General features: G+C 51.7%; 1 protein-coding gene across 1 annotated transcript in view; it reads right to left on the reverse strand.

Annotated features, from left to right (window-relative positions):
* ABTB3 (ankyrin repeat and BTB domain containing 3) overlaps nucleotides 1–12,740 on the reverse strand; it is a 257,095-nt gene that overhangs the window by 57,062 nt on the left and 187,293 nt on the right. The window contains exon 4 of the mRNA XM_079775307.1: nucleotides 8,175–8,327. Coding sequence (XP_079631433.1) covers nucleotides 8,175–8,327 — 153 coding nt within the window. The remainder of the gene's footprint in view (nucleotides 1–8,174; nucleotides 8,328–12,740) is intronic.

Here is a 12,740-nt window from a genome sequence, read left to right on the forward strand (position 1 = left end):
TTTTTTCCTGCACAATATTATGTTTCTGGGGTTTAGCTGTGTAATAGCACGTAGATCTAGTTCAATTATTTTCATTGTTACTTGGTATTCCAAGTGTGAACATACCATAATTTATTTATCTGTTCTCCTGTATACAGACAGCTTCTCTCCTTTTTCTTTTTATTTGTTTTTTATTTCCATATGGAAAAGTTTTTCTAGGGTATAGGGCTGCGAATACAATTGGGTGTTTTCAAGTTTACTCATGCCTTCACTGTTACCCTAAGCCCCTTTGTCATGGCTTGAACCAAGTGCTTTATACGGAGCACATGGCTTTGTACTAAGTACTGGTTGCTTGCTGATTGCTAAGAGAAAATAATGTTCCTGTGTAACTAATATTGTTTTATTTTAAATAAAAATATTTTTATTGATTTCAGAGAGGAAGGGAGGGAGAGATAGGGAGAGATAGAAACATCAATGATGAGAGACTCATTGATTGGTTGCCTCCTGCATGCCCTCTACTGGGGATCCAGCCCGCAACCTGGGCATGTGCCCTGTGGGAACTGAACTGTGACCTCCTGGTTCATAGGTCGATGCTCAACCACTGAGCCAAACCAGCTGGCCATAAGTAATATTTTAAATTAGAGTTTAGGAGGTTTGCTGGCAGATGAGTAAATAAACATCTTGGGTAGAAATTTAACAGACTCAAGAGTGCCCCCCCCCTCCTCCAATCTCCACTCCTCTGGAAGCAAATCCCATATGATAAACGACATACCCTCAACCTGCCAGCCTGAATCGGAAGCCCCGATTTGGAACTGAGCCCCGAATGCCATTTAAGATGTAGTTCTCTGTGTTGCTGTAAGCACCCAATGTGTTTCTGTTTTGCTTTTAACACTTTGGAAGCTCAGAACAAATTCCAAGTGTTGGCAAACTGTCTGTCGCCTGCAATCTGGTTCCCACCCACAGCAAGCTGGGGCAACGGCTGCTGTGAAGGGCGCTGAAGGCTCCCTCACTGCCAAGTCCAGGGCCTCCTTTCTGTTGGCGTCTTTCCTGCTGGCGTGGCAGTCTGGGATGCTGGGATCCCTCCAGCTTTCTGCTACCTCACTTTCCTCGGGCTCTTCTCTGCCCTGGGCCCCTCTTCCTTAGCCTCACGATGACCTCTTCATCAGTCCTTCCCTTAGCAGTCTCACCCACACTCAGGATCTCAAAGACCACCTGTTTACCAGCATTTCCCCCAAAGGCCGCTGTAGTGAAGACCTTTCTTCTGAGTCCCACGCCTGAATCTTACCTGCCTGTCTCCATGTTGAAGCCTTTTTGCATCTGAATTAGTCCAGGAAAAGTCTTACTCTGTTTACTTACATGATCACCAACACACTTAGTAATAGCCCTTTGCATCATTCATTCGTTCAACAAATATTTATTGGGCCCAACTATGTGCCAGGCTCTGTGGTCGGCCCCATGACCAAGGAAACTTATTTCTGGGCCAGCCCTAAAGAGAGAAGGAGGCCAGCTGTCTGAGATGAAGTCCAGGCTGTGACTGTTTCTTCTGGAATATTCTATGCCCCCTAACCTCTGCTCACTTGACCCAATCAGGGGCCATATTTGCTGTCTACATGTTTTCCTTTCCTTCCGCTAGTGACCCCATCTAGAATGGCAGGTCCAGCTGGGGATGGGCCCTCAATTGCTCTGGACATGGTTTGGAACTCCAGCCAATGACAGTTTTGCAAACCTAATACTTCAGAGAAAACAGAAAACTTGAGTCATCCAGAAGAACTCTAGAGCCACTGGCGTGGGGTCAGTGGTCCCAGCCAGTCAGCCTGGTTGATTGTTCCTGCATCCCTGGGACTGACTCATGGCAGTGGAAGAAGAGGCAAAACACGCCTGACCTCGGCTGGGCTACAGAGCATATCCCCGAGGGTGTACACCTTATCTCTTCAAGACAGTGCTTTCCCCTCTCTCACAGGAAGTTGAGCCTATTGTTTTTGACAACCAGGAGGCTCTGAGCTTTTGGTGGGTGGGGCAGAGAGGCGGGGAAGAGGGATAACCACTAATATATAATGTGATTTACTATGAGACAATAGTGTGTCATAGTAGTAGAGTCAGCATGCTACCTGGTTTACCTGGTACATGGTGCTAGATGGTTTATGGACACTACGGTACTTAATCCTTTCCACAACCTTATGAGGTAGGCATATTATTGTCCCCATTTTACAGATACAGAAACGGAGGCCCAGAGAGGTGACTGACTTGCCTAAGGTCACCCAAGGATTTGAACCCAGGCAGGTGGGCTGTAAGGCCTGCACTCCTAACCACTGTGCTCTGCTTCGACTGTAATTAGATGCTAGGGCGAGCACTTAATTCCCTGGCAACTCTCAGGATGGAGAAGCAGACACAGATTCTCTGGTTTCCATGGACAACCAACTGGGACAGCATCTTGCACTCAAGACTTTCAAAACTGAACCCATGATTACTTCTCCTGCATTGTCCTTGTCCTGTACGTGTTAATCGCATCCCTAGTTATACATTCTCCCAAGGCACAAACCTCAGAGTCACTTTTTAATACAAAACTTGGTAAGGAAATAGGTATCCCATGTACATGCTACAAAATCCAACGGTCAAGTAAGGTCCCCTCGCATCTCTGTCCCCAGTGTGATGGGTTGAATTATGTTCCCTAAAAAGATATGTTGAGATCCTAGCCCAGTGGTCAGCAAACTCATTAGTCAACAGAGCCAAATATCAACAGTACAACGATTGAAATTTCTTTTGAGAGCCGAAAGCCGACTTCTGTGCATGGGCCACGAAGTTTCAATTGCACTGTACGTGCGTGCCCGCACATGGTATTTTGTGGAAGAGCCACACTCAAGGGGCCAAAGAACTGCATGTGGCTCGAGAGCCGCAGTTTGCCGAACACTGTCCTAGCCCATCCCTTCTCCCCCATACCTGTAAATGTACTTTATTTGGAAATGGAGTCTTTGTAGATATAATCAAATTAAGAGGAGGTCATCAGGGTGGGTCCTAATCCAATATGACTGGTGTTTTTGTAAGAAATGGAAATTCGGACTGAGACAGAGAGAGACGAAGGCCATGTGAGGAAGGAGGCAGAGCCTGGAGCGATGCGACCACAAGCCAAGGAATGTGTGAGGCTACCGGAAGCAGGAAGAGTCAAGGAAGGATCTTCCCTGAGAGGCTTTCAAGGGAGAGTGGTCCTTCTGACACCTTGATTTTGAACTTGGAGCCTCCAGAACCGTAAGACAACAAATGTCTGTTGTTTCCAGCCATCCGGTCTGTGGTATGTTGTACGAACAGCCCTAGGAGACCGATACACCCAGTTTCCCAATTCCCCTTCTCAGGTTCAATTCTGGTTGTCCGTTTCACAGCTCCACTCCTGAAGACAGTGGAAGTATGGACAGCAAATGCACACGCGTCTATTTCACACAAGAGTGACACCTTATATACTATTCTGTGTGATCTTTTTTTCACTTGATAACACACCAAAGCCATTTAAAAAAATTTTCCCCAATAAATTCAATTAAAAAAAAAAGTGTGGTAAAATATATTCAGTGCCCCACAATCTAAACATTCATCTGTAACACAATTAATTATATGTACCCATAAAACACTGACTCCCCTTGTCCTCTCCTCCCCGCCCTGCCTCATCCCCCCACCCCCCCCACACACACATTCGCCACCAAGTCCTGCTGCTTCCACCTCCTCTGTTTTACTAGCATCTTCCCCATCGTTGTCCCCACTGCTTCTGCCTCAGTCAGCTGTCCTCAGCTCTCACCGGGATTCCTGCCACAGCTTCTGGACTCCAGGCCCCGTCCCTGCCCCCTTTCCATGCCGCCACCAGAACCTCTTTCTAAAATACAAATCTCACGTCAATTCTCTGCTTAATAAGCTGTGATGCTCCCACCTCCCGCAGGACCGGTCAGAATTCCTGGGCAGGGCAGGAAAGACCCTCCCGGGATGAATTTAGGCCAGGGCCTGGCCACACACTCAGAGCCGTGTTGGCTGAACTCCATGCTCTGGGTTCGAAATCCTTATGTTTCCTCCAACACACATCCCACCTTGAGGCCTTTGCATAGGCGGTTCCCTCTGTGCAGACTTCTTTTTCCAATGCCCTCCCTCTTCCCCTCCTCCCTTCACCTTCTCTACCTGCTGAATCTGTTTATTCTGCAGGATTCTTTTGAGAGCCGAAACGGTGCCCCTTGCATTTCTAGCTCTCCCAGACCTAGATGTTGACCGCATTTATAGTAGAGCATTTACCAGACTTTTTCTGTAATTACTTCAACCCCTCTGCCTGCCCCCTCCCCCCACACCCCACTCCAGGCTAACTCTAGCAGGTCAGCCACACAGCAGGCGCTTGGTAGGAGCCCGCGGAGTGCAGGGCGCCTTGCCAGCTCGGCTCCTGGCACAGGCTCCCTGGCCTGGCCCTGACACTGCTAGGGGAGGACGGCTGAGCCCCAAAGTGGCTCTCCTGGGACAGGGAGAGGGCCTTTTCCTGTCTTCCAGGAGGCGCTAATGCACTGACACGGGGCAGAGCGGCAGGCGGCCGTCCCAGTGGGGTCACCAGGGGCCTGCAGTGTGGCCTGCACGTCTGTGGAGGTGAAGACGGGCTGGCGTCCGTGTGCGTGTCTGCGGCAGCCCAGCCGGAGCGGCGTGGGGAGCTGTGAGACTTGTCCAGGGCCAGCCAAGGACAAGGGCACGCAAGGGGAGAGGAGACAGTGGCTCCGACTGGAGAGCCTGGGAGCCTTCCAGGGCCCCACGGAGCCAGGCCCAGGCCCAGGCCCAGGCCCAGGCCCAGGCCCAGGCCCAGGTGCTCCGCCTCTGCAGGTGGCGGTCTGCGGGAGAGAGCCAGAGGCCCCAGGTCTGAATCCAGGGGTCGAGGTGGACGTGACTTAGGGAAATGGCTGCAGGGATGTGGCTCAAGACCTGTCTCCCACCCCCAGTCTCTTCCAGAAACCCCTGGCCGGGAGACCTGGGAAGGGTTAAAAGTAGCAGATCAAACAGTGAAGCAATTCATTCAATTCACACATGACCCTCTACCCAAGGGTCCTCATCCCGTGAAGGAGTTGTCACCGCATCTTGACAGGGTGTGAGGTGGGTGGAGTGACTTGCCCAAGGTCACCTTCCAGAAAGCAGCAGACCCAAGTGACAGCACTAGTGTGGGGTTTGGTCCTCAGCAGGTGCTCAATAAATATAATGAAAGAGCGAGGGGATGTACACAATGACCCAGGTCTCCTGAGTCCCCTCCTAATACCTTCTGTACCTCACCATCTCCAAACTCATCCACCTGGGACCGCTCGAAATCTGATTTGAATTTAAGAAACACCTGCAAAAAGATTAACCATTTATTTCCTGGAGGGAGCTCGTGGCTCTAACAACCCCCAAATCCTGTGGGTAGGTACTGTTTATCTGCTAAGATAGGATCTGGGAATACCCCTTACTACGATTATTTGAACACAGCCTCATTTTGGAGTAGAAAAACTGCCTCTTACAAATATGAGAAAAACAACAGTATTTACTCTTTGAATTTCTAAAATGTTTTAAAACCAATTAATGAAACAAACAACAAAAAAGTACAAACCCTGCCAGAGTGTATTATTTGTTCTTTCTCTTATTTTACTCCACCTTCCAAAAGACAAAACAACAAGGCCGCATTTCCCAGGTGCAGACGATCTGATACTTTAATTAAGGAAGAATAAATGGGCCACCCCTTACAAATTGCAGCTGCAACAAATGGTGTTCCTTTTGAATGAACCTGATCACCATGGTGAGGCTTTCCGGTAGCCGAATAAAGACCAAAGCGGAATTCCCGCAGCATTCGCCCAAGGTCACTCTGAAAATCAGTAGCAGCACTAGCATCAGACCTGGGAATCCCTGACTCTGGTCTCCCTGTCCCGGCTGCTTCCCCGCAGGAAACCTCGGCCAGCCGGTAGGTAATTATGTGTGTTAACTGTCACTGACACTCCGGCCGGTCAACACCAAGTTCCAAGTTCCTGCATCTGTTAGACTGCCAAGCTACCCCACTTTTCTAGGGCTGTTTATTTAGAAAAAGGAGCTCAGCTCTGACTGACCCAGAACTAGGAGCCAGTCTGGCAACTTGGAAGTTGAATGTCTGGGAGGGTTGAGAGACAAGGAGACTGTGTTTTGACCTCCATTCGCCAAGACCTCCCATTCTAGACCTCATCTGCCTCCCAGTAGCTGTGTGACCTGGACAAGCTCCACAACCTCAATGAGCCTCAGCTTCCCTATCTGTAAAATGGGGGAATACCATGAAGACAGTTAGTGCAAGGCTCAGAGTAAGAAGGGAACATTTCCTGTTACCTGCAAATTGGAGATAGTAATTCCTACTTCACATCGCATTAGATGAGACTGGGAAATATATGTACAGATGTATCTATATGTTGTCTAGACTAAAAAATAGGTACTCTTGAAAAAAACACACCGAATTCTTCCTTTCACGTGCTGTTAAATGGAACTTGGAAGTTTATACTTATTATTTAGGAAAGCTAGTGAAATACTATGTTCTAGCTTTCTCTTTGAAAATGATCTCTGAACTTGAAAATGGAGCTGGAACAATCAATTAGTATAGTTTCTACACACAAATTATCCTCTGGAGACAAATGAGTCAAGAATTGAGAGATAAATGACCAAAAATAGCCTAGAGGCTCACATGGGACTGACTTCTTTGTCTCCCCGCTCCGAGTGCTCCCACACCGGCCTGCCAGATCACCCCCACCCCCGGCACCCCCGCGCTGAGGCCTCACACTGGACCATGCTGAAACTGACCTCCCTGGTGTGGCCGTCAGAATGACACACACCTGAGCACAAGACATGCAGCAGAAGCTCCACGTGGGAGGAGGGACATGGAGATGAACCCTGACGCTCCTGTGCAGCGTGAGGAATTATGATAAGGATTAGAAGCATCTGGAAGAGTGTGATTAGTGTCCTCCAAGAGGGCTGAGCCTAGGTCCAGGAGAGGACCAGGAAAATGGGTGATATCTCTGGATGTCTGGGTTTGAAATACGGCTCCAAACTCTGCCACTTAATACCTGTGTGATGTCGGGAAAGGTACCTCATCTTGCTGGGCCTTGGTTTCTTCCTCTGTAAAATGGAAACACTATTTTTTTTTTTTTTTGGATAACCACACTGGTTGTTTAGGAGGCTCCTATCCTGGCTCCACTACTTACTAGTCCTGTGATCTTGGGTGTGTTACTTCACGTATCTGTGCCCGAGTTTCTTTATCTGTAAAGTGGGCGTAATGGCACCCACCTTGCAGGGTTTGGGTAATAGTGGATATTAATTAATCTGTGCAAAGCACTTACAACAGTGTCCAGCACATGGTACACATTCAATAAACACTAGCAATGATGACTTGGATCAGCACCCTGCATGTTCTGAGGGGCTCAGGGGCACCTCTGGGCCCTCGGTGGGCTGTATGTGTTAGGCTGCACACCCTCCATCTCCTTGCAGACCCCAACCAAACCCTGGAAGGGTGGACATCTCTACTGCCTGGCCGCACGACGGGCCAGCTGAACTGCAGAGGAGGGGCAGTCTCTCACGGGAGGGGCAGTGGGGATTTGAAAATGGTGACAAGGGCCACCTGGCCAAGGGGGCACGGGAGTCAGGAAAGTGCACCCCCCCCCCCACCTCTGAGTTGCTGTGCTTTTTGCATGTGGAACCACGCTTTGACTGGGCTGAGTGAGTTGTTTTATTTCGTTTGCTTCGGACCAAAATGAGGCCCCATAAATAATTGCCAGGCACGTGAAAAAGCAGAGGCGTGCTCTCGCCCAGCTAGGAATCGCCCTCTGCGAGGCTTTGCTAGAAAACTACAGGAAGGACATCCTTTGCTTCTCGTGGAGAGAGGGACAGAGAGGGAGAGAGAACAGGAAGAACACAGGTGGAACTCAGGCACTCAGTATCTGGCAACTGAAGAACCAGAGGGTTCCCACAAAGCCTTGCTCCAGTCCCCTCCATCCCTGGCACTCGCTCCCGGTTAGTCCCAGGCTGCCATGTACACCAGCGGAGCTTCCATCTCCGCGAGGCAATCTGCTCGCCCAGAGGGGCTCGGGTTGGAGGAGCGGCTGCTGTGAGCCCGGAGCCCCGCGGGCTGCCTGCGGTCTCCCCGCCCCGGGAGGGGTGCGGGGGTGCGGTGTCCGGGAAGGGCGCCCCCTCCCTGCGGCCGCCCGCCCTACCTGAGCTGGCGCGGCTCGCAGTCCACGCCGGGCAGCAGCAGCCGGGCCGCCTGGCGGACGTCGTCGCTGTCCATGGAGAAGCTGCGCCGGTGGCCGGCGTGCGCCACGGCCACCCGGATCCACTCCATCAGCGGCGGCAGCACGAGGAAAGGCCTGCGGGAGGAGGGGGAGGGGGCGAGGAGAAGGGTTAGCCGGGGGCGCGGGCTCGGCTCCACCCCCCGCCCCCCGCCCCGCTTTCCCCGGGGGAGGCCCTGCCTCCGGATCCCGGAGAAGTGGGAGAGCCTTTGGAGACATCCCGAGCGCTCTGGTGACTCCGGGGCGGGCTCTCCCGAGTCGCTGGGCCTCAGTTTCCTCATCTGTAAACCCAGGATAAAGTGACCGTGAGAGGATCCGATGGGGCGATTCTGTGAGTGTTATCTCCCTCGGAGATCATGTGAACCTAAGGGCGATGACTCATTTAAAGCCCCAAGCACAGGATCCGGTGCTTAGGATACCCCCTTCCCCCCCCACCCCCACCTCCGCCCCCCGGCACCCCGCCCCCCCCCCCCATGCCGGGGGTTATTGGTACTTGGGGCTCCCTGTTCTGGGCCCAGTGTTACGGTGTCCTTTGCTCTCCCTTCCCATCCCCAGCTGGCTCCCTGTCTTCCCTCTGGTGCCCTCCCCAGGCCTCAGCTCTGCCCGAGCCCCAGGCTGCCAAGGGCCTTGAGCACCTGGGAAAGGCGCAGAGAGCCCAGTCTGCTGGCAGCCGCCAGTGGCAGCCGGCAGAGCGAGGGCCGGGGGAGCGGGGCGGGGCTTGGCCGCACGGCCCAGCAGCTCCGAGTTCCTCACCTGCTAATGGGATCGCAGCAGGGCGTCCAGCTGATTGCAAGAATTAGCCCAGGCAATGCCCGCGGCCGAACTGCAATTTCCTAAGTGGAATACATTTGTGCCATCTTCCTATTTCTTCCTCGGATGATTATCAACTGTCCTCACATGAGGATTTCTGGGGAGGGGTGGCAGAGCTTTTGGAAAATTATGATACCTGAGTTCTGTCGCAGGGAGGGAGTCTGATTTTTTTAAAAAAAATCCTCACCTATGGATATGTATTTATTGATTTTTAGAGAGAGGGAGGGAGGGAGGGAGAGAGAAAGAGGGAAAGAGAAACATCGATGTGAGAAACATCGATTGGTTGCCTCCTGTAGTGCCCCTGCCCTGGATCGAACCCACAACCTAGGAGTGTGCCCCGACCGAGAATCGAACCTGCGACCTTTGGGTGTACCGGAGGACACTCCAACCACCTGAGACACCCGGCCAGGGTGGGACTCTGATTCAATTGATAGTTTTTAAAACCTCCCCCATGTGAATGGAATGTGCATCCAAATTATCTGGAGGGTTTGTCAAAATACAGATTGCTGGGCCCCACCCCTAGAGTGTTGGATTCAGTAGGTCAGGAGAGATGGCCACAAATTTGTGTTTCTAACGAGTCCCTGGATGCTGCCCATGCTGCTGGGCTGGGGGCCACTCGAGGAACTTCTGCTCTGAAGTATCGACAGAGGGCTTGGGAATCACCTGGTATGTGAGTGAGTGAGTGAGTGTGTGTGTGTTAGAATGCACATTCCCGGCCTTATCTCCAGAGATGTTAACTGCGTCGGGTCCAGGAATATAATTTTAATAAGCAGAATATCTGATACTGACTTAGGCAGACCAAGGACTACACTTTGAGGAACACATTGTGTAGACCAAGAAGGTATCTTACCACTCAGCGGGGCTGGGGTTAGGGTGAGGCAAAATTCAAGGTGGCCAGGTCATGCAAGTATGTTCTCGGTGCCTCTCTTGCCTCATCCTAGCCCCGGTGCCACCACTCAGGCCATCATGGTTGCCATGGGAGCGAGGGGGTGGTAAACAGAAGGGTTTGCAAGCAGCAGATCCCTCACTGCATGCAGATGTTGAGCTTCCCACCGAGTTTTTGGCAGCGGGTTCCAGTGTTTCTGGAGTCCGGGCCTAGTTACCCAACGTCGATAATATTAAACAGCTAAGCCTTTTAAAAAAACTTTCATGATCTCATCTAAATGCTTAGGACCAACCTATAAGCTAGTTATGATTTTGCCTATTTTCTAGATTAGGAGAATGGAGTTTAGTGAGGCTAAGTAGCCTTGGATCAGAGGGTTAGCAAGTCTGACAGAGTCAGACCCAGCTATGTCATTTGATTGCATAGCCCACGTGCCATAACCCCATGTGATACCGACATTCTTTTGCCCAACTTCCCAGCACACACTGTTACCCAGCATCCACCTGTTCCCCAGGGGAGCTGATCTGGCCATGGACCCCTTGCTGGCGTGCCATGCTCAGTCCTGTCCATGCAGCTCAGACCCCGTCTGACAGGCCTCCAGCCCTTTCAGAATGTACACTCCACTCAGCCTTCAAAACACAGTTCAAATCCCACCTCTCCCTCAACATTTCTCCTGGTGACTCCGCTGCACCCGGCCCCCTCCCAGGGTGGACTCCACTGCACAAGCCTGACCCCATGGCCTTGCAGATGCCCCATTGGAACGGAAACTCCACGCGGCAGGGACCTGGGGCTGCCGTTCACCAGTGCAGCTCCAGCCCCAGGCCAGTGCCTGGCAGGCCACAAGCACTTCATAAATATTTGTTCATGAGCCAGACTAAGATTTACCCACTTTTTTTCCTGGGTGAAGTGGATAAAAAAATCGAGTTTCTGGACCCAGGGACCTGTGGGGCAGATTCCTAGGCTATTTCTGCCTGGATTGGCCTGCGGCATAGGCTGTCGCCCTCATCCTCTCAGTCTCTCCATCACCTAAACTGAATCAGGCACTCAATAAACACACCCTGAATGGAAATTGAATTGGAGTCTACTGTCCTAGGTGAGCAGGGCTTATTTTTGGCACCATGTCTCCATCTCTGCTGAAACCAGCCAGAGAACTCCCCTGGGCTGTTCTGCAGAGGCAGCAACCCCCCTCCCCCACACCTCCCGCCCCTGCCTTTCCTCTGTTTGGTGCCCCTGAAGCGCAGCCCACAACTCCCAGTCCCTGGGGCTGGGACTCCATCACAGACTCCCCTTGGCTGCTGACTTTCATGTGAGATGCTGAGCCGCAGGCAGGCAGCCGACGCCTGCTGAGTGCCCAAGAGGAGAAAAAGGCTGTGCTGCCCTCAGAGCCACGCCTTGACCGAGACGGCCGGCCAGCACCAGGATACATACCCTGGATCCCGAGGATCCCAGCCTCTCCTGGAATTTTCTATGTACCTATTCCCGCCTTCCCACATTGCCTTCTCTTCGTCACTCTGACCTCAATAGCGTAGAAGCTCATGAAGTCTTTGCCAGCAACTCATTTAAAAGTCTTCTTATCTGGCCTGCACAGAGGGGGAGAAATAGCAGGGCTTGTGATGTTTCTTTGGGAGGAGCTGGAGATGGGAAAGAATTCCAGGGCCCTGAGTTGAGCAGGTGAAGAATGCTGAGGGGGCCCTGACCGGTTTGGCTCAGTGGATAGAGCGTCGGCCTGCGGACTGAAGGGTCCCAGGTTGGATTTCGGTCAAGGGCATGTACCTTGGTTGCGGGCACAGACCCGGTGGGGAGTGTGCAGGAGGCAGCTGATCGATGTTTCTCTCTCATTGATGTTTCTAACTCTCCATCCCTCTCCCTTCCTCTCTGTAAAAAATCAATTAAAAATATATTTTAAAAAGGAATGTTGAGGGGAAAAATGACTGCATTCTCCATATAGGTTTTGTAAGAGAACATTGTCCCACTGGCTATAGACTTTGCTCTGAAGTTGTCTGGAGTGATTAAAGCCTAGAGGAGCGCATGGCTTAATGAAACGGTTCTTTAGGTTGTTTTAACGTCAGAATCATGGGGGAGTGTGTGAAAACCACCAAGGCCCTGTTTTCACTCCCAGAGTTTTGGATCAATAGGTCTGGGGGCCCGGGCATCTGCATTCCAAACAAGCTCCTTTGGGAATTCTGGAGCAAGCCAGGCTTGATCATCCACCTGTGACCAGGTGGCCTGGGGTGAGTAGGGGGATACACATTCAGTGCTATGGCGTTCGAAGGGAAGGTCTGTGGGGTGGGACCAGAGGCTCCAGAGGGAAGGAGGAGCCTAGAGGGCTTCGTGCAGGGTCAAGAGAACACGTGAGCCCAGGAAGGTCATTGGGCCCAGATGCAAGTAGGAGATTGGGAGCATGCACAGTGGGGCCTTTCCGAAGCCTGAGGACAGAGCGGTGCTGAGGGTGCCCGTCTCTGGGTGGGGAGGGCTGGGTGCTCAGGAGGAGAGTATAATCTGTGGGAGAAGCGAGGTGTGGGATTCTGCAGAACTGAATTCCAGCCCTGCATCTGGACTCACAGTGGGATTCTGGCTCAGGTCTGTAAACGCTTGTCTCTCAGTGACTGCATCTGTCAAATGGGTAGATTTGGACCAGATTGTCTGTTTCAGGGGTTGGCAGACCTTTTCTGTAAAAGGCCAGATAGTAAATATGTTGGGATTATGGGCCATACTATCTCTGTTGCAATGACTCCACACTGCCACTGTAGTGAGAAAGAGGCCACAGAAAATACGTGCATGAGTAAACGTGGCTGTGT

Source organism: Cnephaeus nilssonii, assembly GCF_951640355.1.
Source record: "Cnephaeus nilssonii genome assembly, chromosome: 6".
Taxonomy (NCBI): domain Eukaryota; kingdom Metazoa; phylum Chordata; class Mammalia; order Chiroptera; family Vespertilionidae; genus Cnephaeus; species Cnephaeus nilssonii.